The sequence below is a fragment of the Antechinus flavipes genome, chromosome 4, assembly GCF_016432865.1.
Source record: "Antechinus flavipes isolate AdamAnt ecotype Samford, QLD, Australia chromosome 4, AdamAnt_v2, whole genome shotgun sequence".
Classification (NCBI taxonomy): domain Eukaryota; kingdom Metazoa; phylum Chordata; class Mammalia; order Dasyuromorphia; family Dasyuridae; genus Antechinus; species Antechinus flavipes.
In genome coordinates, this window is record NC_067401.1 from 446798919 (window position 1) to 446825454 (window position 26536).

Here is a 26536-nt window from a genome sequence, read left to right on the forward strand (position 1 = left end):
TCTCTTTTTGTTCTCCTCCAAACCCCAGGAATGCTATTATTGTTTCTGTTTTACATCTGAGAAAACTGAGGCAGAGAGAGGTTAAGTGACATGTTCAAGACCATAGAGCTACTAGCTTGGATTTGAACTCAGGCCTTCCTGACTTCAAATCCGTTGTGGTGCCACCTGGTGCCTCTTGAAATGTAAATGCAATGAAAAGAAACGTCAGACTTTTTATAAATGCTATTCCCATGTGAGGAACTTTAAAAGGGATTTTTTTAGTTTTGTGATAGTGTGCGTAGAAATTCTCAGCTTTGGAAATCTAGTTTCTGGTTTAGTAACCTAGATTGGCTCTTAAGCTTGACTAATATTTGAGACCCAGATTTCTTTTAGTTTCATGCTTATTCAGTTTACGTGGTCCTCCTAATTAATGATGCATCTTTTCTTTTATTTCAGGTAAATTCTATCAGTCTTAACTGCCGATGTCTTACTTGCCTTCATCAAAGTAGTGTTGATGGGGCTTGGGGTTGTGAAGGTCCGCACAGGGGCCTTTCTGACTAAGGAGCTTCTCATATAGGAGAAGAGCTTATTGGAACCCTGTCGTAGGAGCCAGCAAATGGTATTCTTAGTGAGGTTCTTCAAAAGGAGAAAAGAAAGATTGAGGTAGAAAAGGGACCTTAGGAACCTGCCATTTCAGTCCCTTCCTTTGTGAGTGATGAATAATAGGTGCTTGAGCACCCAGTGCAAACATCAGGCTTGAAAATTACTAGAGGTCATTATTTAATTGTGGGGCGATCCATGATTTCATCCTTTTTTGTCCTATTGGTTCTGTCAGGGATAAAGCTCTCTGGTCTGCTGTGCTGACAATTGCTACCTTTCAGAGGTCACAGTGACTGCTTTTCAATCAGTGTGAGCCTTTGGCTTCCTTATGCCATAGATCAATGGCTTAATTCAATAGACAAAGACTAATCTGAAGATTGGTGTTGGAGAACTAGAGTGTCTTTAATTCAAGTGTACAAGGTTTTGTTGATACAAATATAAAATATGACATTCTTGGCCATCAGGAAACTAAGGGGTTGGAGTTATTTTGTTGAGTCTTAGCAAATTTATATAATTTCTTCCTAAAACTGAAACAATCTGGTGATAAACTTATATAACATGGAAATAATAGAAACAAAATGTAAATTAGCATTTTCCAAACTGTGATATATGAAGCTGTGATATTCCATACAATCAAACGTTATGTAATTCTACTTAGATCAGAAGGCCTGCTTTGCTGCATTAATGTGGTTGGGAGTAGTCTAGAATTGCAGGGAATTGGGAAAGGTTTAAAATTACTTTTGTTTCTACATCAACTTTATTTCCAAATATATCATTCTCATACAGGGAACTATCCTAACAAAAAAGTAGAAGGAAAAAAAAAACAATTCAGCATAAGTAAATAATATATCTACTAAATCTGACTGTTATTATTATTTGTTGTTGTTGTTGTTTTTGTTTGTCCTTCATTCTTGAAGAAGATTGAGACATCAGCCTCACTTTCTCCTCTGGAGCCATCTGGGTCCAGGGACTTTTTAAAGCTAAAGTCTCTAACAAGTCTAAGTTTAATAAGACCATACCATTCAGTGATTTAAAGCCAGCTCTCCACCCATAGTTCCCCACCTCTCTACAGAGGAGATAGCAGGTTTATCCCCTCCTCTCTTTTTTAGATCTAGATTAATATTTACAATTCTAACATGTCCAGTTTAATTTTAGTTGTTGTTTTTATCAGTTCACACGATTGTGCTTGTTTTGTATGTCGTCTTCTGGGTTTTGCTTAGAACTTCTCAGTTTTCATTAGACTGTGAGTCTTGTGTTCAATGTCCTTCAGCTTATTACCTCTTAGATACAATCCCTTCTCATCTCACACACATGCCCACAGTTTGCCCACTATAATTATTGGACATTTTGTTTATTTCAAGTTCTCTGATTTAAAAATCAACCAAACAAACAAAAAATCCTGCTACTTCAAATATTTTGTTGTGTTTGAGAACTTTCTGACTTTACCCTTTGTGGTGTGTCTGTAGCAGTGAGACCTCTGGACAATTTGAGTCACTTTCTTAGCCTAATTCCAAATTATTAAGATTGGTTGAACTAATGCTAGAGCTCTACTAACAGTGTGCTCAGCTTTCTACAAGCCCCCCAACACTGAATATTCTTATCTGTGGCTATTTTTCCAATCTGTGAGCAGTCACACTCTTAACATTCTTAAAAGGCATTGTCAATAGAACTCAATCCCTGGTGAAAAACAAATTTGATTCAGACCTGGCAACTAAATGTGGATCTGTTGTCCAAAAGTCAGCCTGATTAAGATTATAAAGGCACATCCCCAGGTTAGCTAGCCACCAGGTGAAGAATCTTTTTGGCTATATCAACTCATGAGAATCTCTTTCTAAAGTATTGAAGAATTGTGATCTGCTTCTGTTTTGATGTATTGAAATATAACTTATTACGCAAGAACATATTTTTACATATTTTATATTATTTATTTTTATGTTACCCAAATTTATACTATACATTTTTGTTTTTATATAACATCATTTATTACATAAAACAATTTTTATGTTATATTATTTTTATATTAAAAAGCTTTAAACCAAGTATTACTGTTATGTAGTCCTTTTCCAATAGTGTCTGACTCTATGACCCCATTTGGAATTTTCTTGGCAAAAGTACTGGAATGGTTTATTATTTCCTTCTCCAACTCATTTTACAGATGAGGAAACTGAGGCAGAATGAAGTGACTGGCTCAGGGCACACAGCTACTAAGTATCCAAGGCCAGATTTGAACACAGGAAGAAGTTCCTTCCTGACTGCATTCATTGTCCCATCTAGCTCCCCAAACTGTAGTGTCCTCTATTTTGTTCTAAGATTTCTCCAAAGCCTCCTTTAAACCATATATCAATAATCCTATATTTTTGTAGGCCCAAAGTATTTCATGAACAAATCATTCAAAACACTTAAAATGAGAGACTTAACCAAGCCTTACTTTTTGGAAAATCCAGATATACTGCTTAAAAATGGAATCTTTTAATGATTCTCATGATGTATATATTTCATGAATATTTGGATGTTGACTTATAGCTCTTTTTATGGTTTGCACTGGCTTTATTGTTAAATGTTTTGAATAGGGGAGAAGAGTGGATAAGCATTTATTAAACACCTATTTTGCACCAGGAACTGTACTAGGTGCTTTACCTTTGAATAGTTTCATAACGTGATACAGGATAGTTAATTATTTGGGCAAAAAGGTATTGGTCTCTGTGTATTAGGTTACAATCAGATGGCGTCAACCTGTAATGTGATCAGAGGCACTCAAAAGACCCTGATCCCTATCTCTGATTCCCTCTTCCTATTGCTTAACATTTCATTTGTCAGCAACAGCAAGAATCATCCCGAATTGAGAAGCCTTTGCTTTGGAACGTGTCTGTTTTGCAAGTGGAAGCCATGAGGTTTTAGGGAATCCAAAATTAGTGACATTGGTCTCAGCGGCTGCTTCCAAAGATTGCCATGCTGAGTAATTCACTTGACCCTGCTGCTGTTTCTTTTGAAGCAGGATTCTAGGATTCGCCTCACAAAAGCATCAGTGTCTGTAAAACCTACCCCACTCCCTTCCAAGCACTCTGACTCTGAATTATCAGCTAAAGTGGCTTCACCTTACTGGGATGCCCTTTCACACCTTCCTGTCATCTGGGATTTTTGTCTCTTTGCATACATCTTCCCTAAAGTATCCACCTTCTGTTCTGAGGTTCGGTAGGTCACAGCACTCGGGGACAATCACATGTATTTCCCTTACCCTCACTCATGTGATTTGTCTAGGTGAAAAATTAGAATTTTATTTTTCGCTTTTATCTAATTTTGCTTACCTAAGGTATTAAGTTTTTTGCCTATAATTTATTAGACCAGTTAGAACTCTTTGAAGGATCCCAGGTAAAATTCTTTTTCTCTGAGATCTGACAGAAGGCCATACTAATTTTAGCATGACCCTGAGCACTTTATTTGTTCTCCAAAAGACCCACACTAGAGCTTTTTGTATTTAAAAAAAAAATCAAGCCTTTGTCTTCATTAGGATTTCAGTGATCAGAACTTTTTAGAATCACCCATTGAAAATGTTTCAGCATCTAATGCATGTTACAAGTTCCTTGCTTGCTGATTACTAGGTCTGTCTATCTGAAATTCTCTAACTTTGAAGTTTTTTCTCTCCAAACTTCTTTAAAGATTCAATAGTAATCAGACCAAAACATGATAATTTGAAAATGTGCAACTATGAGAGGGATTGGAAGAGCATCATTATTTTCAAGGACCCAGATTCGGTTTTGGACAGTGAGGTGGCACATTGATCAGATCCCCAAGCCTGGATTCAGGAGGACTCATCTTCACGAATTCAAATCAAACCGCAGACACTTTCTCACATTGTGACCCTGAGCAAGTCACTTAACTATATCAGTTTCCTGATCTCCAAAATGAGCTGGAGACGGAAATGGCCAACTGCTCCAATATCTTTGCCAAGAAAATGTCAGATGGGATTATGAAGAGACGGACATAACAAATGACTGAACAAAAGACTCCATCTTACCATAGTTGATGAACTTAGGACCCCCTTTTTTGTAGGTCCCTAATATCTTAAGCACCTCCTAGGTTTCTATGAATCTGGATGTATATACAGGGATATTTCATGTCATATATTTTCTCATAGACTATCTGAACCTCTTTATAAAAAATATCATTTGTGGTGCTGGTTACCCTGATCATCTCATGTATTTTTGAGTGACCAGCTGCTGAATAGCTCTCTGTATGTAATAGTTATTAGACTTTTTTTTTTTTTTAGAAAGCCATGCCCTTTAATCCAAAAGTACAGTTTGATTCACTTAGGAAAGCCGCCCTGGCCACGTCCTGTCTTCTCTCAGGTCGGTCTCAGATCTCCACCTTTTCGATCATGTTAGAATGCTCCAATTCAGTTAATTCACTTGTGATCAGGGCCCACCACTGCAGTAGCAATAAATCAAGAAGTACCAAAGAGGTCTAGCCAAGTTTGTAGTGAACAGACATTTGTGCTGAGATCCCTCCTTAAATGGAGGTTTTGGAGTTCTAGGCCCTGCCCTCCAATCACTTTGAATCAGTCACTAAGTCCAAGCGTCTGATGGTGTGGCGTTACATACACACGGGTCTGTCTGGCCTTTTGTGGGTAGCTCATCCAGTATATAGACCGTTACCTTTCAGGGCTGTAACCAAACAAACAACAACAACAAAAAATAAACATCTGTTGCCCTCTCTCCAGCCCCATGGGAAACTTAGCAAGGCTGGACCTCAGCCCTGTGGCCTGCCATTGGACCCATACTGAAAGCCTTTACAACTTGGGCTGAACCTCCCAGCATTTCCCCACCCACATGCCCTTCCCATCAAAGGAAGACTTGGCTGGAAATATACTGTGGAAACACATTTTAAGAGAGAAATGAGCTGATAGAAACAGTGCAATTAATACCCCAGGGGACTGGCCTATAAAGGAAGTAAGAACACGAGAGAAAAAAGGAAGAACCCACTAGGGCTAATATAGAAGGGGAAGAAAGACCCATTCTCAATTATCCTCTTTAGCCTAATTTTGCACCCAAAGTAAGACTAGAAATAGGGTTATAGATTACTGTGTATTATGTTTTTATTATTCCTTAGCTCTGTGTCCTCAGGTCTTTGCCTTTAATTATATATCTGATCCCTGTGCTCCTTTGCAGACATTTCCCTCTGGGCTTCTCTGTGTTGGACCACTCTCTGAATTCTCTGAAGCATCTTTTATCCATTCATCTCCCAACAGTCCCTATTAGGCATTTCTCTCTCCCCCCTCCCCCAATCAGTGATCTCCCATCCTCCCAACATGCTCTTCGCTGCCTACCTGGTAAACAATAGACTTGATCTCACTTCATAAAATGCCAAAGGTTTTTTAAATTTTCTTGCTTATCAGTTGTACTTTTCATTTATTGAATATCACAGTTCATACAACTTTAAAAACTGCATGGAAGGAATTTCTCTGTTAAAAAAAAAAAAAAGCCAGATTTACTAGCTGAAAAAGCTGATTGCATTTTTTGATTTTAGCTCTTTCTTTTCCCTGGTTCAGTCAGCTGGTTACTGTAGGCCTACAAGAGAAAAGAGAGTCTTTATATTGTTGGGTTTGTTTCTTAACATTTCAGGATTTTGAGGGGAAAACTATTCAGAAAAATTTCTTTCTCTGAAGTAACTAATCTTTTTAGTGAAGCCTGAAGGAAACAGATGATTTTGAGTAGATAACCATTTGAGTAGCATTCTCCTCTTGTGGTACATTTAGAGAAGAATAAGTATCCAAAGTGATAGATATTCAGATTAGATTCAACGCATGTCATCTTGGTGAATGAGTAGCTAAGCCAAGCTCTAGTGGTTAAAGATGGTAGTAAACACATTTGGTTTTAGATATACTAGCTTCATTTTATTTATCAACTGTGAATATATTGTAGATAAGACCTGGCTGTATAAATATAGCCTGATATTTTCAGATACACTCAATTAGCCCTTAATTATTCTTATTTTACTTTGACTTGCACTCTTTGCCCTTGTCTAATTAATAACAAAAAATAGCACAGTGTGCAAAACACTGTCCTAGTTGTAGAGCAAATAAAAACAAACAACAAATACGCAGCTTCTCTCCATACATACATTCTATGTGGAATGGGAATAATAGAACATGTACTAAGGTAAGTAAATGTAAGATGATAGGCGCCTTAACAATGGGGAAGTTGGGGAAGGCTGTCATACATTTTCTAGGGAAGTTAGGAAAGTGCCCCTTTACTCAAAAACGATAAGGAACTAACAAAGGAAGTAAAACCCAAACCAAGAAATTCATTTTGTCCTGTTTTAAGCTTATTTAACATAACATTTAGTAGATTCAAAGTTTTGGAATTATTGACTAAAAAAATTCATTTGGGAAATTATTTGTGTGTTTTTATTCATCAGCTGTAGTATTTCAGTAGCATAAAAATAGGTTATTTTAAGAAAGAGAACAAAATCTCTATCATTTCTGCTTAATGACATATTTGACACTAGCAGAAAATATTTTAACTTTCTAAATTGCCTTCTTCTTAATAATATAAAATCTTTGGTGTGAACTTCCATTGCTTTTGTCTCTTTTAATAGCATGCCTTCCTATGTTTGAAGGAAATTTTTAAAATTTCTTTGAATCAATCAAAAAAATGGAGATCTTAGAAATGAGTTCCCCTGACATTGCTTTTATTATTATTATTATTTATTACCTTCTATAAGACTCCAATCAGATAAAGGAAGCAGAGCCCATCTTCTGAGCTTCAGAGGCAAATGGGATAATCTAGAGACTGGTTGAAATTGGATAGGTCTGGAATCAAAAACCTTCAAGTTTATCAACTTCTCAGTTCAGTGGGCCAAAGACTTCATGGAAATTGGAACATGGTATGTAGATAGATAGATATGTTTTTTATTTTATCAGACACGTCTTAACATAGAGGATAATAAAACCCTTTTTTAAAGGGCCTGCAGCCAAAGTCAGATCCAACTTGGAAAATACATAAATCAAATTCTAATGAAAATGTTTGTTTCATCTTAAAAAAAAAAAAGACTAGGATTTCTTTACTTTTTATATGGGCTTAGAGAATTTAGGATAATTTTGAAAGGGGCATTATTAAAATTCTTAAGGAGTAATATTATTTCATACCTCTGTGCTTTGGAGTTCCTTCATTTTATAGATTCTTATAACCTTAAACATATCTTAAACATAATCATTGCTCATGCAAAGACCGACCTTACTATATACTCATGTGTATAACATATTTTTATTCAGATTTATTGATTGATTCAACAAATATTTATTTTGCTTTTACAATGTCCACAGCTTAAATAACAATTAATGACAATGATAAAACAGCTGGAAGCAGTATAACAAAAGAGAACTGCATATTTGGGGGGAGGGACAGAGAAGGAAGAGACATCCCTGAAGGATAAATTAGGCAGTGGAAGTTCTCCCTGATAGGAGGACTTCACAAGTAAGTCCTTGACTAGGGAGGGAAGAATAGTGTGAGCAAAAATACAGAGAACATAATGGCCATTCCAGTTTGGAGAGCTATTAAGCAGACCAGTCTTTCTAGAGTGAGGAACGCTTCTATATAGATTAGGAGTAAAATTGGAAAAAATGTGTTGGAAGCAAATTGTGGGTGGCTGGAAATCAAAGTTCATCTAAAGCTGTGAATGCAAGTTTTTGAAAATCTTGAGTAGGGGAATGACATTATAAAAGCCTCATTTTAGTAAGATGAATCTGGCTACAGGGTGGAAAATGCTTAAAAGGAATTAGGAGGCTGTTATAGTACTCCAAGCATGAAGTACTAAGAACTTGAACCAGAGTGATATTAATGAGATACTAATATGATGATACTATTAACAAAAGGGAGGAACTAATAAGGAGGAAACAGTTTAGGTAGATATGGTACCACCAGGCTCTTACTTATGGAGAGAGTTTCTGGTAAGGATAACCTGAGTGATGAAGGCATCCAAGAAAAAAAATAATAAAATTCAGCAGAGTTAGGCAACCCTCATTTATTAAGTATACCTACTATTTGCTAGATGCTGAAGGTACAAAACTAAAAATAAAACAAAACTTGAGATTTTTCTCAGGAAGAGAATATCTATATATATGTTTAAGTACATACATAATATGCATAAGACACATTTTGGGGAGGGCATTAGTATTTGGAGATCCAAGAAAAGCTTTGTGTGGAAGATGTTACTTGAAAGAATTAGATTCTTTCTAAAAGGTAGAGATTAGGAGGAAGAGCTCTTCCACGCATGAGGGATAGTCAGAGCAAAGGCAAAAAAGGCAGGGCTGCAATAGAGTATGGAAAAAGGAATCTAATAAGATTTGAAATTTTAAAGAGGGAGTTTTTATTTGAATCTTGAAGTAATAACCACTGAGTTTATTGAATGAAGAAGTGATGTGATTGAACCTATATTTGAAAGGAATCACGCAGAAGAATGGACCATATATTAGAGAGGTCAGAGGTAAGGAAACCATCAGGAAAATAATGCAGTTGTCCAGATGAGAGGCGATTAGGACCTGAACTAGGTTTGTGGCCATATGAGTACAGAGAAAAGGATGGATTGGAGAAATTTATAAATGACATGACTTGGCAACTAGTTAGATATGGGTAATGAAGATGAGTACAGACTCAAAAGTAGTGCCAAGGATAGTGATACTGTTAACAGAATAGAGTGGGTTTTGAAGGAAAGAGAATGAGTTCAGTTTGAGACATATAGAATTTAAGATATCTATGGAATATCCATTTCAAATTAGTAGGGAATTGTATATATGTGACTAGAGCCCAGGAGAAATGAATAGAAATGATAATTCAACCCATGAGAGAGAGCTGATGAGGTCTCTGACTGAAAGGATGTAAAGAGATAATAGAAGAAGGCTGACGAGAGCAGAAAATTAGATTAAAGGGGGATAGCTTGGGAGAGTACTAAAGGAAGGGTGAATCTGAGAAGAAATTGTTTCATTCCTTATATTTGTATTCCCAGCACAGTGTATGGAACATAAAAACAACAAATAAAATACTTGTGGTTGTTCAGATGATTTACTGAGGTCAAAGAATAGATTTAGGACCAATCGTGGTTTAAGGAAAGATGGAATAATTTGATGAAGAGACTTGGGCGTTGTTGATTGTTAAAGTGGTACACTTGTTACCAGTGGTGAGATAAAGTTGTGATCATATTCTCTGTGTGTGGCTGATGTAGAGTGGAAAAGTAGTTCATGAACCTGAGGAGGCAGCAGCAGGTATGGTGCAGTCCACTTATTATAAGGGCTAGAGCAAGTCAGGTACAGAACTCACTGAGAAAGGAAGGAGAGTAGGGCTGAGTAGGTAACGGCCATTAGGATTTGGACTGAGTGGAATTTGAATGCAGCAGAACTCTTAAGAAGAAAGTGTTGCTGAGGAATGAATGGCAGTAGAGGAAGAGTTTCAGAGAGGCACCGGGGGGCTGCAAGAAGTAGCCCCAATGCATCCCTCTTCCCTGCTCCCCAACACATCCCAGAACCATATGTCCAGAGGTGTGAGAAGAAGCACAGCCAGTGCTAAAAAGGGTGGCTAGACATGCCATGGAGAAGGGACAGACACTCCAGAACAATTGTCTTTGGACAGTATCCGAAAGAAATGACAAGTTACAACTGGAAGAGACTAAAAAAAACACACACACACAAAAAAAAAAAAAACAACTTGAGAGCTGGTGCTTTCCTGTGTCAAATATTCATTTGTTGAAAACCCTGTAGGTGGTCTGAGGACTAGACAATCATTTTCAGCTGAAGAGGCAAAGAAAGCTTCTTTGAAGAGTCAGTCAGCAGATAAAGTCTGAGCAGGGTCAATAGGATGAGAACATACCTTTCTTTTGACACCACATCAGCAAAGATTGGGAGTTCATTTCATATAACAATTTAAATGTTAAGTTTCTTTTTTTTTAATTTATTTTTTAAAATAACTTTTTATTGACAGAACTCATGCTTGGGTAATTTTTTACATTATCCCTTGCACTCACTTCTGTTTCAATTTTTCCCTTCCCTCCCTCCACCCCCTCCCCGAGATGGCAAGCAGACTGGATAGCATTCTACAAAAGGTCATTAAGGAAAACTTCCCCAATATTCTAGAAACAGAAGGGGAAATAATACTCATTGAAAGAATGCATCAATCCACCTTTGGAAAGAGATCCTACAAGGAATACCCCAAGGAACTTTGTTGTAAAACTCTAAAATTATAATCTCAAGAAAAAAATACTGCAAGCTGCCAGACAAAAACTATTCAAATATCAAGAAGCCACAGTCAGAATTACTCAGAATCTGTTAGCTTCTACAATGTTAAATAGGTTACAGTATATCCTAGATACGATATACATGTGCAGAACCGAACAGTTTTCTTGTTGCACAGAGTTGGATTCAGAAAGTATAAATAACCTGGGAAGAAAAACAAAAATGCAAGCAGTTTATATTCATTTCCCAGTGTTCTTTCTTTGGGTGAAGCTGCTTCTGTCCATCCTTGATAATCTGAAACTGAGTTAGATCTTTTCTTTGTCGAAGAGATCCACTTCCATCAGAATACATCCTCATACAGTATCGTTGTTGAAGTGTATAAGATCTCCTGATTCTGCTCATTTCACTTAGCATCAGATCTAAATGTTAAGTTTAAAATAACATTAAAAAAAAATAACATTCTGAAAGAGTTTTGAGGTCAATCTCATCACAATCTCCGATTTTACAAATAAGCAAACTAAAGTATGAATTTGCTTTAATCCCAAACAATCTTCTTTAAAAACGGATGTGCATTAGCAACATTTTTTAATTCTCTTTCTTAATCATGAGTTTGAAAATACAGAACAACATCCCTAGGTTCCGTGATTCCAAGGACTAATTGCCACCAAGACAGTTTTAATAATAGTTCTTAAAAACGGGATTGCTCACCACATGTATCTTTGTTAATCTTTGCTTTGCCTTCTTGCCTACCCTTCCTCTCCCTCTCCCCCAGATCCATGCAGTCGCCCCTCACATTGTGGTGTTTGACAAGCCAGCCTCAGATTTGTGGTTCATTTGTTCCTCTTTGTTTTGTTCCAGACTTTTGACGAATGTGTGGCCGAGGGAGGCTCAGACTGTGCTCCAGAAAAACTCTGGCTTCAAATCCCCTTCTTCTGTGGCCACAGCTCGGAATGCTGGTAGGAAGATGGAGTTAGCTCCGTAGCTCCTGGCCGACGCCAGGCAGTCAGTAATCCTCCCTGATCTGCTGCAGATAGTGGAAGACCGGAGGGAGGAGCGGAAGTGGGATTGAGTCAGAGATTGTGCTTAACGGGCTTGTCCAGGTTTTTTTCCCTGCAGTGTCCCCCAGGCAGCTTGGCCCGAGTGCGGTTTGTCCATAGGTTTTGCACCCTGCCCACCATGTTCTAATTAGGGCCATCTCGAGGCCTTCTGGACAATAGTAACAATGCTAATAATGATGAGGGTCAGTTCTCTCGCTCTTTTGATTTGCTTATTTAGATCAGAGTCCATGACATTATCTCATCCGAGGTAAGGATGGCAGGGAGAGGGACTTGCACTGACTAGTGCGGTGGCTGGAGTTCAGGGTCTGAGATCCAACCAGACCCAGAGATTGGGGTCTGAGATCCACCCCTAGCTGGCTGACCAGAGGCAAAGCTCAGCTTCCTCAACTGTCAAATGGGAATAATGATACCAGTGCCCACTTCCTAGGGATGCTGTGAGGACCAAGGGAGATCATCAAGCGCCGGGCACAAAGCGCCCCACGTAGATGTGAGCTGCTGCTCTCCATATTGGTGCAGGTGGTCAGCCGGCCTAGCCAAGCTGGCTCCTGCCCCCAGCATGCTCGTGGCCTAGTTTTTCTGTGGAAGCCTGTGTGACTGCTACAGAAGCAAAGTACATCGTCTTTGGGATGCTAATAAAAGGATGAGGAGATTCCCCAGGATAGGTGCGTCTAATAAGGACTCAGTGGGCCAGAACTTGGAAGATTCATTTTTATGGGACGCATAAGAAGCAATAGTAACACATTCCCAGTTAATGTCTTTCTTAGAACCACTTAGAATTACAATCACAAAAGCCAGAAGTCCTGGTGAAAATCCTCACTGCTTCTCGTAGTCCTTGGTGAGAGGCTATTAAATGTGCTTTGCTAATTAAAGTCATCCACTGCCTTGGCACCGAAGCATTGTAATAATAATTTTTAAAATGCAGTTAAGGTGTGGGGAGTGAGACCTTCCCAGTATTATCTGTTTTCTGGAAGAATATGGGATATCCGTACACTAGAGCCAGAAGAGAGCTCCCCCCTTACAGATAAAGCATCCGGCCTGTTCTCCCAAGAATCTGGGCCCAGTCCATGACAGAGACTCCTCTTCCCGGCTGCGGTCCTTGTCCCAGCCCATCTCTGCTGGTGCTCATTTGCTAAGCATTGGGAGAGTCAGTGACTGTGATACAGAGATCGATCTCCTTATTTCTTAGGAAATAGTAGGAAACCTGATTTAGAAATGGAATTATTTTGAGCAACACATACAAGCTCCTGAACCTCACTGACTATTCTCAGCGAGTTTGAGGAGAAATCTTAGAGTTCTTTCCTAGGCATCTGGTTTAGTATTGACACAGGTGAGGCAGAATGGGAGATGAAAAAGTTAGGTAAGAAAAATTAAATACAGGTGTGCCTTGAAATGAATTTTCTGTGCCATCAGGGGTTTCTCCTCCATGGTTTACTGTGGCAGAGTATCAAAAATACGCCGGTTTCACAAGCATGCACTAATTCTCTTTCTCTGGTTTTAGGAATGTGGGCAGCAGATGGGCCATGGATCAAGCCAAATATAATCTGATTAACGAATACTTTTTAGTGGGAGTCACTGAAGAGCTCGAAGACTTTATCATGCTACTGGAGGCAGCCCTGCCCCGTTTCTTCAGAGGGGCCACAGAACTCTATCGGACAGGTATTTCTGTAGTTGTTTAAAAAAAGGAAATCTTTCTAAAATCTCATTTTCCTTGTATTACTGAAGAATCTCAAAAGTTAAGGTGAAATTTTCACTCTTCCACTTGGTTGGACAAATACTTTTAAAGCATTTCTGGGTATAGATCACTACGTCTGTAGGAAAGAACTGTTCCTTCCCTCCTAGAGGGTACAATTCTGTAGGGGGACAAAACATAACACGTGGATTCCATGACCCACGATGCAGAAAGAAGCAAGACATGATACCTGTTGTATACCAGGGGCCTAGAATCCCTTATTAATTTTTGCCTGAGCCAGATAAGGGTGTATGGAACCTTTTAAGCCATTCCATATGCTGACTTTGATATATTTGAAATGTGAAAATTAGTACTATAAAAAAGAAGGAATCAAAGGGAAGAAAAACAAAGGCTGTCTATATTGAGAGCTTTTCAAGCCTTTGATATTGTGGATAATCACCTGTCCAGGAAAGTGCCATTTCCTAAAATGTTGCCTGGATTCTCCAAAGCAGACACCTTCAGCCCCTGAGCAGGAGAAGGCTTCCCAAAGCCCACCCTGACACTCACAGATGCACGTTGCCTTCGTACCAAATCCCACCTTAACAGATACAGCAAAAGGTCAGAGAAAATGTTAACTGGCAACCCCTCCTACAAATCCTGCTGAAAACCATTCTAAGTGCTGGCACTAATCCAGCCTTAGGCAAGGGCAGCTACCGAGGAGCCCGTGGTCCATGCCCTGGCCCCTAGGATCTCGTATACAAACTACGGACAATATGAAGTACCTACTGTGTGCCAGACAGATACTTTACATTTACAAACTGTGGTCAGTAAGCCAGTATTAAAATTCTTACTGTGCACCAAACTGCTACTTTATATACAAACTGTGGTCAGCAAATAGTAAGTACCTACTACATGCGGAGCTACACTACTTTGTCTACAAACCATGGTCAGTAAATCCATTATTAAGCACCTACTATGTACCAAACTGCTACTTTATTTTACAAACTATGGTCAGTAAGTAGTAAGTACCTACTATATGCCTGAGCTACCAAACTGCTACTGTATTTACAAACAATAGTCAGGAAATAGTAAGTGCCTACTACTTGCTAAGCTACTGCTTTGCAAACTGTGGTCGGATAAATAATTATTAAGCACTCATTACATGCCAGGCACTAAACTCAACACAGGGGTTTCAAAAAAGAACAAGGACAGCTCCTTACCCTTGAGGAGCTCACAATGGTGACTCCAAGGGCCCACTCCTGCTGCATCCACTTTCCCATGGCAGTGTATGCTAGGACTTCATTTCCCAAGGTGCATTTTTGCCAGGGCTTCCACCTCTCCAGAAAAGATTGCTGGCGATTAGGGTTAAGTTTATAAAGCAGTCCTGTTCTCAGAGCTTCTCCAGAAATGCAAAGAAGCCTGAGCTACAGGATTTATCCAGCAAATGAGGTCCACAGAATGCTGGTTCTGATGCCTCCTTAGAAGCTCAGAAATTCCTTCTCAGGCTAAAAACTTCTCAGACTTCATGTTAAAAATCCAGCCTGCAAAGATCAGAGCTCCATTTAGCCCAGAATCCATTCATCAGTTCAGCAAAAATGGATTAAGTGCCTTCTATGTGCCAGGCACTATGCTAAGTGCTACAGATGCAAAAAGAAGCAAATGGCAAAATGGCAGTTGTGCCCTCAAGCAGCTTCCAGGCTAGTGGCAGCCAAGTGGTTAGATGAAAGCCTCAGCTTCATCATTTTCAATTGAGGGGCTCGGATTGAATGGCTCTCCATGTAGGCCTCTCAGCACTAGACTGTGATCCTGGGTCCTTTAACCGTATGTTCTATTTTCTTAAATTATTTCTTTATCTCCAAGCATGGGAACATTTTTTGCCTTTTCAGTCCGTTAATAAGCATTTACTGAGTACCTGTGCAAAACACTTTACCTAGCACTGTTTATACAAGGCAAAAATAAAACAGTTGCTGCCTTCCTGGAGCTTATACTTTCAGAAAGAGCATGTATATTTTACATATATACATGCAAACACACAAACAAAAAATAAATACAAAGTAATTTGGGAGAGGAGAGCAAACTAATTCATGTAGGAGGTGATATTTGAGCTAGGCTTGAAGGAATAAAAGGAAGAAGAGTGAAATGCATTTGAGATATTGGGCAGGGGAAGGGGAAACCTATTTTCTGTTGGAAAAATAAGTTAATTTTAAATTTTTTTTGTTTGCTTTTGCAAGTAGGAAAGAAATCTCATCTTAGGAAAACCACAGAGAAGAAGCTCCCCACCAAACAAACCATTGCAAAGTTGCAACAGTCTGACATCTGGAAAATGGAGAATGAGTTCTATGAATTTGCATTGGAGCAATTCCAGTTCATCCGAGCCCATGCTGTTCGGGAAAAAGATGGGGACTTGTATATTCTTTCACAGAACTTTTTCTATGAAAAAATTTACCCCAAATCGAACTAAGAACACCACGTTCCTACTAGATCCATGGACTCAGAGTTTGACCACATCTCCTCCTTGGTTCTCAGCTCCAAGATCCAGATTGCTGGCAAGCCTGTGAGATGATTGACTGTTGAGCTGAGATTTGGGCTGAGAAGGACATCAAGCAAGCAAGCAAGTGGACAACGCATGGAAATATCAGCCTTCCGAGAAGCGTAAGCTTCAGTCTTTCCTTCAGCCCAGGCTTTGGGTTGGGTTAATAGCCTCTTGTCTAAAGAAAACTACACATTTGTTTACCAAAATTCACACGCAGCACAGCTCTAGTCGATGATGAGATTTCGGAGAAGCATCCTCTCCTCTGTTTTTGATTTTCAGAGCAGCTGTCTTTACCCAAGACATCCATAAAGAAGAAACCATCTGTCTCCTTCACCTTCCCATGGAGATTCGAGCTCTATGGTCTTTGTTGAATAGTGTTAACGACTGGTTGGCCTCTCCTACTTTGTTATTGTGAATACCGTCAACTTAGAATGTCCAATAATGTTTGCTGAGAAATGTGGTGCTGCTGTTGGATTTGCCCATATTTATATAGGTTTTAATAAAAAGAGAATATCCAGTTGTGAGTGTTAAGAAGGAATTAAACCCAATAATGTAAACAGATAGAAAAATCAAAGCAGTATTTCTCCCCCTACCCCCCACTTCCTTACCAACTGTGGTTTGGAAAATCATCAAAGAAAGATGTTGTTTTAGTTCAGACTTAACACATTGATGTTAAAAGTGACTTCATTATCTATTCCTTCCAAAATGATTTGTAATGGATATATTGATGATTCCATATTATAACTCCATTGGTGAGCTGTGGTATGGTTGGGATTTTCCTACTACTTCTATACTTTTACCTGTAGAATATTTTTACTAAGGTGCTTTTTAATGTGTTTTAAAGCATTGCATTTACAAAGGACTCAAATGCTGTAAATATTGCATATTTTATGTATTTGGACCAAAAGGCTATAAGTATCTAGTTTAAAGTGGTTTTGCACCAATTTTGTTATGTCGAGTGAAATCACCCCATCTGCTGTTCTGTTTCTCATTCGGGTCAACTAACGGCTGGACATTACTGAAATGCACTTCAACAATTTTGAATGTTAATACAGAAAGCACCAGGCAGGCCAGGTGGAAGCAGAAGGTCATAGTGGAAAAAGCCCTGGACTCGAGTCAGGAGACATGGGTTATGATCCTGGCTCCAAAAATACTGACTGTGTGACTAGAAGGCAAGTCACTTAGCTCTGGGGCCTCCATTTTCTCATCCATAAAATGTGGATAATAATATCTTCCCTACTTACCTCATAGGGCTGTCATAAGAATCCAGCAAAATTGGTGAGAACGCTTTGGAACTAGTAAAGCATTGTGAAACCATAAGTCATTATAAAAGTTATTTTAAGAAACCAACATTTGTAACATGAAATATTTTACCATTCATCCTCCATTGCATGGGGGGAAAGAGGGAGAAGATTCCACCTGTAAGTTGTTTGGAAAAAATACACCGAACTCGATCCCGATTCATGTTGGATAGAATTCTTCTCTCAGCGTCATGTTTTGGCAGCTACTGAAATGTGAAATCACCTGGTGAACTTATAAACCTATTAAGATTCACAAACAGCTGTTTGGATTCCGGAGGTACCCAGAAATATGATTAGCTGATTGTGGGAGAGGCAGGGGGAATAGAACAAACTTTGTCACCCAGAATGTGAAAGATTTCCCAGTTTTCATTGTACAGTCATAATCAATGCATATTTTTCTATTTACCATTTCTAAAATATGTATTGCTGAGTTTAACTTTCCCGTTCCCCTTTCGCTCTTTCCCCGGCTTAGAAAAGGAACCTTCTGATAAAATTTTAAGTAAACATGGCCAAGGAATGCCTCACTCCATCATATGAAAGCATTTTGAATGTCGCCCTAAAGAATATTTTTACCTGTCAAAAAAAGGGCCCTGGGATCAGGACGACACTTCTAAGATATTTGAAGAAAAATGCAAGAGGGATATTGAAAAGAAACACTTAAAAAATCCGAATCACATCTGAATGCTGAGAAGACCTTGCTGGGTACCTGGCGTTTTTTGACTAATCTCATCTTCCATTTATTTATTGGAATAAATTGTTTATTTGGTAACAGACCAAAAAAAATAGTGCCCCCCCAAAAAACCCCTCACTTCTAAATAGGAGCAGATCTCAGGTGGATCTGCCATAAAGTTGACATCAATGTGAGCTTACAGCTTTTGGCTGGGCAGCTCATGACCTGAATGCAAGCTGAGGACTTGCAGGGGAAGCTTTTTCCTATAAATATGGCCCCCCGAGGGCACTGGAAACATCATTATGAACTTCTGTGGCCTCAGAGAGTTTATTTCCTACTCTCAAGAGCCCCTAATTCCCATCTAAGGGGCAATGTAGGACCCAAAAGGTTTCCACCAGCCTGACAAATTTTGATGATTGGGTACATCCAAGTAAGTTTTTTTCCTTTCCCTGATCTAATACACAGTTTCAAAGTGGTGACATTGACAGCATCATATGTCTGGGGTGACTTAGGCGTGGTCCTGCCAGGTGTTGGGGGAGTGGACCCAGTGACATCTCATGGTCCAAGCCAGCCCATTTCTGCAAATGCTGCAGATTCTTTATGATTCCAAAGCAGGGGACCGAGATTTGTAATAAATTCGTACCCTCAACTGCTGAAACAATAATGTATTTTTTTAAAGTGGCAAATGTGGGTTTTTTCCAGCCTCTGCTCTTTGTCAGTATTTTTGACCATAGGGAAATACTTTTTTTAATATATAAAAATGAATTAACCACTTTGCATTTTAAAAGACAATGTTATATGTTACATGTATATGTGTGTATATATATATCTATATACATATATATATATATGTTTATTTCCTAGGAGAGGAAAAGATACCTTTTTGTTCAAATTGTTTTAACTTCTATTTTCTAATTGCTCCAAAAATGATACCCATTAATAAATTTATGTGACTGTTTTCAACTCTAATGGGGAGTTATATGGATTTTGCCTAGCTTTAATGTGTAAAATATCCCTTTACCTGATAGTAAAAATAAAAGAAAATGAACAGGGAATTACTTTTCTATCACCTGTATGTATTAATACAATTTGCAAAATTTTGGATGCCTCAGAACTCTGAGTAATCAGATTTAATCTAATGAAAAAAAATTAGAGTATTTTAAAGAGGATCAGCTTTATACATTTTAGTTGTTTTCTTTTCATTTTTTTTTTTCAGTCTTGTCATTTGAAATCCATAATTGCTTTGTCACATAAATGACATTGACAAAATCACTAAACTTGTTAGTATTTTTTTGGTGATAAACCGCATTTTTACATTGCAGATGATTTTTTCTTTGCATAATTAGGAAGAACTCTGTTCTGTAGACAGTAGCATTCTCTCTATTGCTCTATTGAACTCTGTCTCCCTCTTTTTTGCCAAATAGCTTTAGACGTGAGAGAAATTGAATAAATAATGTATTCCTGTTATTTGAACTTACAATCAAACTTTGCATTAATGAAATTTCTAAGACTTGGCTAGATTTCATCATTTAATGTTTTCAGGATGAAGATTCTGTGGGCTTCCAATCCACAGCTTGTGGGAAGCATCTCATAGGCCCATTTCTTGAGGCTCACCCTTGAGAAGTTAAGATGTCCCTATTTTATGTTATAAAAGTTTGCCCCTGCAGTCAGTAGTCTCTGTCAGGACATGGGGCACTTGCTAGGATTGTGGGGTTTTTTGCATTCATTTCCTTGGTATTAATAAATGGTTTGTGTGATGCTGACTACGATAAAGCTCACACGGTCTGCAGAAATGGCCTGTTTCCAATGCACTGCCAACTTAGCTCCTCCAGAGGGGAGCCCGCGATACTGCCCAGCGGCGTGGAGAGATGCTGACGAGGGCCCGCGGGCCCGACGGGTGCAGCACGTTTGTAAAACGGGTCCTCTTGATCAAGAGGCCTGTTGGGAACATCAATCACAGGCCTGTTACCTGGGCCTCAGAGCTGCCTCCCTGGTTTCTTGGTACTATTCCCCTGCCTTTCGTGGTGAGTCGGGTGAGGGAGCGACTTTTTAGCAGCATCGAATGTAACTTTGAGAAACATGGATTGTGCTTCATGACTTTTATTTTAAAACTACACGGAAGCTGAATAGTGCCTTTTTTCCTCACAATCCATGTTGTAAGATGCCCTCTCCCCTCTCTGTCTCCCCCTTTCTCACTCCCTTGTTCCCTCCCTCACCATGGATTCATTTGTGCAATACGATTCCAACTCAAAACCATTCTGTTGCATCTGTTGGAAAGATAATCACTTGTTCTCTTTAACCTGCTGCCAGCTTTCTGTTGTTGAAGTGTTTCAGTTGATTTCCTGATGCAAATGCTATTAAAATAAACAATCAGTGGGAAGGGAAAAGCTCTTTGGTGTCCTGTTTTACTATCTCCTTCCGTAGCCTTCTCCCTGACTGACATTCTCCCAGCAGGTTTCAGGAGACAGTGGAAGCGTCTTCACCCTTACGTCTTCAGCTGGTGGAAGAGCTGCCATTATTGGCCCGTGATCCTTTTGACTTATTTGTGCCGTTAATTTATTCATATATATAAAATATACATACACACACAGATAAATGTCAGAGGAGCAATTTTATCGATTACAAAATGCTGGAGAAAATACATCATATTACAATGGAACTTTCTATAATGGATAAACTGGATTTAAAGGGATGTTAGAGATTATTTGATCTAATCCCCTGATTTTCGAGAGGGCCCAATGAAGTTTACCTAAGGTCATACAGATCATAAGTAGCACAGCTAGGATTTGAAACTAGGCTGACTTCAAACTTGGTATTCTTTGCATTACTATAGAGATGATATGCCCTATCCAAGTGCTATCATATTTTAATTATCAGTACAATGATGGCCTAATAGATACCTCCCTTGGAAGGTTATTTGTGATAAGATTTGTCTTGTACCCATGTACACTATATTGAAATAACTTCATGAAGTTGCCAACCCTGCTGAATGCCAGTTGTAACATTTCTTGATGGACTGATTCATAAATACTTCATTTTCTACCATGTTGGCCGTGAACTATGTAGATCTTTGAATGGTAGTAGGTTCCATTTATTTTTAAACATCACAATTAACAGAGTTAAGAACCTCTATTTAAATTTCTTTCTAATCAAGTACATTAAGAGAATCCATGGGACTTAGTGCATAGACTCAGTTCAATTTTTGATGCTTGAGTGGATGTTTTGACCTTGGTCTTTGTTGTATGACCTCTTAGTGCTCCAGGCAACTCTCAAAAGACTCTTGAATTGCAGAACAGTTGTAAATAGGCCTTCATTAAAGTGAGGTTCTTATCCCCATGACATCTCAGGTCTGGATGATTCTCCCCCACAGATACACATGCACACACACAAACTCATATTAAGTCCATGCAACAAATAGGAAATAAAATTTACCCTCAACAAGCATCCTAATTTTTAAAATCTCTTTCTAACAAAATGCTGTTTGTCCCGCTAAAGGAGATCAGGATTGCTTCCCCCAGATGCTGCTGCCTCTGTAATAAAATATTTTATGTTCTATTCGAACAGCAATGGCTGCTGAACGAGGTATGCGTGGACCCCAGGACACCTTTAAAGTGTGGTGACATGATTTTTCCTGTTGTTACCCTTCAGTGCCAAATAGCATATAAATAGTTAAAGAAGGCCTTGTCTTATAGTTCATTTAGCTATTCCTGTTATGATCCAGGCCTTTGTTCTTTGGAAAATAAACAGCGTGAAGCAGTCGACGTTTAACCCTCCCAATATGATTGTGCTCTTACACAGCCATTTGGAGGAAGAGGAGAGGCTCTGTCATAGCACTGTCCCATGTCAAATCCCCATGCACTGTCCACTTGTTTTCTTCTCTGCTTGAAGTCCCAGCCACTCTTATCTTTTTTATAGACCTGTTCTGCTTTCATTACTGCCTAGAAAAGACTTGAAATAAGCTCATTTAAAAATCTAGTTGTCTTTTTTCATAAAGTTACTGGAAAACAAGATGGCATAAAAATGGAGATTTAAGGGCCTTTTAACTTCAATAATAATAATGAAGCTTCAATAACAGAGAAAACTAGGAAAAATAAAATGAAGTCACTGTTCTCTTTCCTGATCATCAATGCCTAATACATGCAAGGAGTCTGATACAGACATGAATAGTTCCTGCCCTCAAGGCACTTACAGTCTAGTAGAGGGAGGAAATAGCAATAATAATGACAAAGAAATAAGTAGCACCGATAGCATAAGAGAGGTAGGTAATAGTAATTAATTGATGGAATCCTTTTCCTGCAGCATGGGATTTAGCAGATACATTAATTTTAAAATGAGTTGGAAGTGAGACTAGGTTTAAAAAAAAAAAAGATTTTTATTATAGAATTTAGAGCTGGGAGGCACCTTAGAGACTATTAATTCAATCCCTCCATTTTTTTCATTTAATGAAATGAGGCCCAGATCAGGAAGTGACCTTCATCTAATTAAGTATTTTAGGTTTATTTGAATATTAATGCCTGCTGAACAATGCACATGTAGACCCCAGAACACAATTAAAATAGTAATAATAATGATCGAGGCAAGAGGTAGGTTTTTTTTTTTTTTTAATTATTTTCACAGGAAGAAACCACCCAAATTGTTACCTTTCATAGCCAAATAAATTAAATTCAGCTCAGGTCACTTATTACTTAGTTATTTAGGGAATAGCTAAGCCACTTCAAACCCTCAGTCTCTGATCCCTACTTTGGGATTTCAGCCTCAATGGGAATAGGGTGATGGTATTTGTTTTGCTTTAATATGAGTTTCCTCCTTGTCATTCTGGTCAAATCTAGTTCTATGACAACAGCCATCTTAAATCCCAGGCTGAACATCTCTAGTGGTTTGGGGTTTTTGTTTGTTTGTTTTTTAAACCCAATCCTTAGGTTGTCATGGTCTCCAATCCCTTTTTTCCTAGTTTTGATGTCCTTCCTAAAATGTTATTGAACATAGTACTCCCAATGTGTTCTAGTTAGGGTGGAGTTCTTAACTCCTCGTATTCTGAAGAATAAATCCATTTTTATAGCCTAAAAACAAGCTAGTTTTTTTGGTTGACAGTTTGCTTTTATGTTGCATTGTTGGTAAATGTTGTTTGCTTATAGATGCTTGTTAATCAATTTATTTTTTTCCTCTTCAGTCCTTAGGTCTTTAGTACTTCCCTCAATTGGCACTTTTTGTAGTTGATTTTTTAAAATCCAGATAAACATGTATCCTACTTAATTTCATTTTTGTTAACAAATTCAGTCTAGCATTCTAACCTGTTAAGATCTTCTTGAATACTTATTCTCATCCAGCCCAGTCCCTATCTCCTCCAGCTCCTCATCCAAAGATCTACCTAATGCCTCATGGATGTCTTCACCCAGGTCTTCTTAGAAATGTTGAACAGGGCCAAGAACTGATGCAGTGTGGGCAGTGGAAAGGGTTCTGGATCTGGATCCAAGGAAGTTGGGTTGGAATCCCCCTCTGCTCCCCATTCCCCGTGTGACTTTGGACACTTCACTTTTAGCCCTGGATCTAAGGTTCTTAGGTATTTTCCTTCAAGCCATTCTTTGTTCTGCATTGGACTCAGTCACAGGCTCTCCAAGTCAGAGAGCACTTGAGCCAATGAGTACTCCCTGGCACTTGAACAAGAATTCCTCCTCCATCCCCAACATGTGGTCATCTGGCCAAAGACCTCCCCGAAGAACTTTTACAGATTTCTTAATTGTTAAAAAAGATTTTGCTTCATCAAGTCTGAACATGTCTCTGAAATCTGCCTTTGCTCTTGGTTTTGTCTTCTGGGAACGAGTTCTCTAGTTTTGTTTTCAGCGGGAAGCCCTTCCACTTGGTAGTGTGAGGAGAGGGGGAAGAATGTTGGATTTGGAACCACAAGAGACCTTTCTTTGAATCCAGCCACTGGCATTGTTAGCTGGCAATCATGGACCAGTCACTTGATATTTAGCCTCAGTTTTCTCACTTAATAAAATGGGGATGATACCTATAGCCCCTAGATCACTGAGCCATTGTGCACATCAAATGTAAAAATAAGTGAATCTCTTCTTAAGCCTTGAGGTACACTTCATCATCATCATTTATTATCACCTTTAAAGCAACTATTAGGTTGACCCTTCCCCCAAGTATTCCATTAACTTTCTGAACTGACATCATACTATGATGATATCTTCTATGACCCTAAGATCTTTTTTGGTTGAATTCATTAGCTATATCTTTTCCATCTTGGGAAGTTGGGTTTTTGAACCCCCCCAAAGCTTTTTATATTTGTCTCTTACATTTCCTCTCCAATGTAGCCCAGTGTTCTGATATGTCAGGATTTTTTTTTGAGTTTGACTGATATCTAATGTTTTGCTTATCCTTCCCTGGATTGTGTCACCTGCAAATGCCTTTATCTAAGTCATTAATACAATTACTAAACAGCACAGGGTCAAACACAAATATCTGAGACATTCCTGGACTCCTGTTTGGTTGTCAATATCAAACTGTTAGTTACTATACTTTTGATCTAGTCTTTTAACACTTCCTAATCCAACATCTCTCCATCTTCTCAACAAGAATGGCATGAGAGATCTCAACTACTCTGCTAAAATTTGAGTAAATTTTTTGACATATTTGATGTATCCCCCCAAACCAATCCAAGTTTCATTTCAGTTAGTGTGGCAGGACCCATTCTTGCTCTGTAATCACCACTTCCTTTTTTAAAAGCTCATTCAACATCCTTTCAATAATGTATACTACACTGGAGTTGGCAAACTATGGTCCCTCCACCTTGTTTTCTACAGCCCAGGAGCTAAGCATGATTAGCTCTTAGATTGTAGGCCATATAACAATAGGCAGTGGGTGGCGGACTGGATTGACTCACAGATCACAGCTGGCCCCTGTTCTAGACTGTTGCCAAGAATCCAGTCCAATCCAACAAGCACTTATGTATAAAATTCATTACTTAGGCGTTGGGAATGCAATTAAAACCCTCAAGGAGCCTTCAGTAGCCATTGCCTTACTCACTAAGGGGTCCTCAAACTACAGCCTGCGGGCCAGATGGCAGCTGAGGATGTTTATCCCCCTCACCCAGGGCTATGAAGTTTCTTTATTTAAAGGCCCACAAAACAAAGTTTTTGTTTTTACTATAGTTGGCCCTCCTACAGTCTGAGGGACAGTGAGCTGGCTCCCTATTTAAAAAGTTTGAGGACCCCTGGAAGATTCCACCTTTTATTTTTTGTAAGTTAGAAAATTTTTTTCTTCCAGTTCTGTAGGACACGTCTTAAAGGAAAGTTCCTGTTCTCCAAAATCACTAGTAGGACTTGAGCATTCCTGTTCACTAGTTCTTTCAGTACTTTAGGATGGTGATTCCCAAAATGGGAATCCTAGCCTGCAAGAGAAATATGGCCCAAATGTGGGTATGAGTGAGCAATTCGATGGCAGAAAGGCAGATAACTTTCTCTCCTCCCTATGAACACAGCTATAATTGCTCTTCACATTTTATCTGCTAGCCCCCTGGTACAGGTGCCTCTGTGTAATCTTCCAACTTCCCCCTCTCACCAGAGTAACTGTAAAAAAAAAAAAAAAGTCCATCTTTCCCTTCTCCCATCATGTTTATCTCTTGACTCCAAGAACGGCAACCCTCTGAGGCTCTATGCTCCAGGCCATGACTGGTAAATAGGAACCCTATAACTCCTCCTACCTTTTCATTTTGAGTGAGATGGAACAAAGTTCACAGAACAAGCAGGTGTGGATGAATAAAATCTATATCACAAATAGCTTTTCCTCCCACTTACAACCCCATCCTTTTTCTGAACTTCCTTATTTCTGATGAGGGTACCACCATCCTTCTGGTCAAACAAAATTACAGCCTTCTTTATTATTTTCCTTAATTCCCTATTTTAACCTATTCAATCAATCCAGTGATTTCTCCCTCAACAATATCTGTCCCTTCCATGACAGCCACCACCTTTATCTATGGTTTCATTGCCTCTGTGTGAACTATTGAAATGATCTTGCCTTAAATGGCTCCCCCACTTTAATCCATCCTTCACACAACTGCCAGAGTGATTTTCATAAAAATAAAGGACTATGTCAAACAACCCTGACTCAATAAACTCTAATAAGTTCCTGTTGACTCTAGGATTGGTTTGACATTTAAAGGTCTTTATCATCTAACCTTAGTGAAGTTTTCCAACCTTACTGCTCATTACTCCCCTTATTGAGGATTGAAAGACAGCATGGAATGGTGAATAGAGAGATAGTCTGGAAACTGAGAAGATATATGATTTCAAGTCCTACCTATGACCCACTGGCTAGATGACCCAAGGCAAGTCATTAAGCCATCAGTGCTCTGGGCAGTGTTCTGTAAGCTGCAGATCAGAAGCTTACTCCCAGTTTAGCTGGAACTTCTCTATACCAATGAAATCATAGGTGCTGTTCCATTTCCTTTCTCTCCTTCCTGCACTCTCTTTATATATATGGTTCAACCAAATTGGTTT

At 38.8% G+C, this 26536-nt stretch overlaps 1 protein-coding gene across 2 annotated transcripts in view; it reads left to right on the forward strand.

Moving 5' to 3' along the window:
- HS2ST1 (heparan sulfate 2-O-sulfotransferase 1) overlaps positions 1-20416 on the forward strand; it is a 215839-nt gene extending 195423 nt beyond the window's left edge. Inside the window, exons 5-7 of one of the 2 annotated variants that reach the window (XM_051999268.1) lie at positions 11657-11754; positions 13355-13512; positions 15757-20416. In XM_051999268.1, the coding sequence (XP_051855228.1) occupies positions 11657-11754; positions 13355-13512; positions 15757-15986 (486 nt within the window). In that variant the 3' untranslated portion in view covers positions 15987-20416. The remainder of the gene's footprint in view (positions 1-11656; positions 11755-13354; positions 13513-15756) is intronic. The other variant, XM_051999269.1, reaches the window with a different exon arrangement.
- The last annotated feature ends 6120 nt before the right edge of the window (positions 20417-26536 follow it).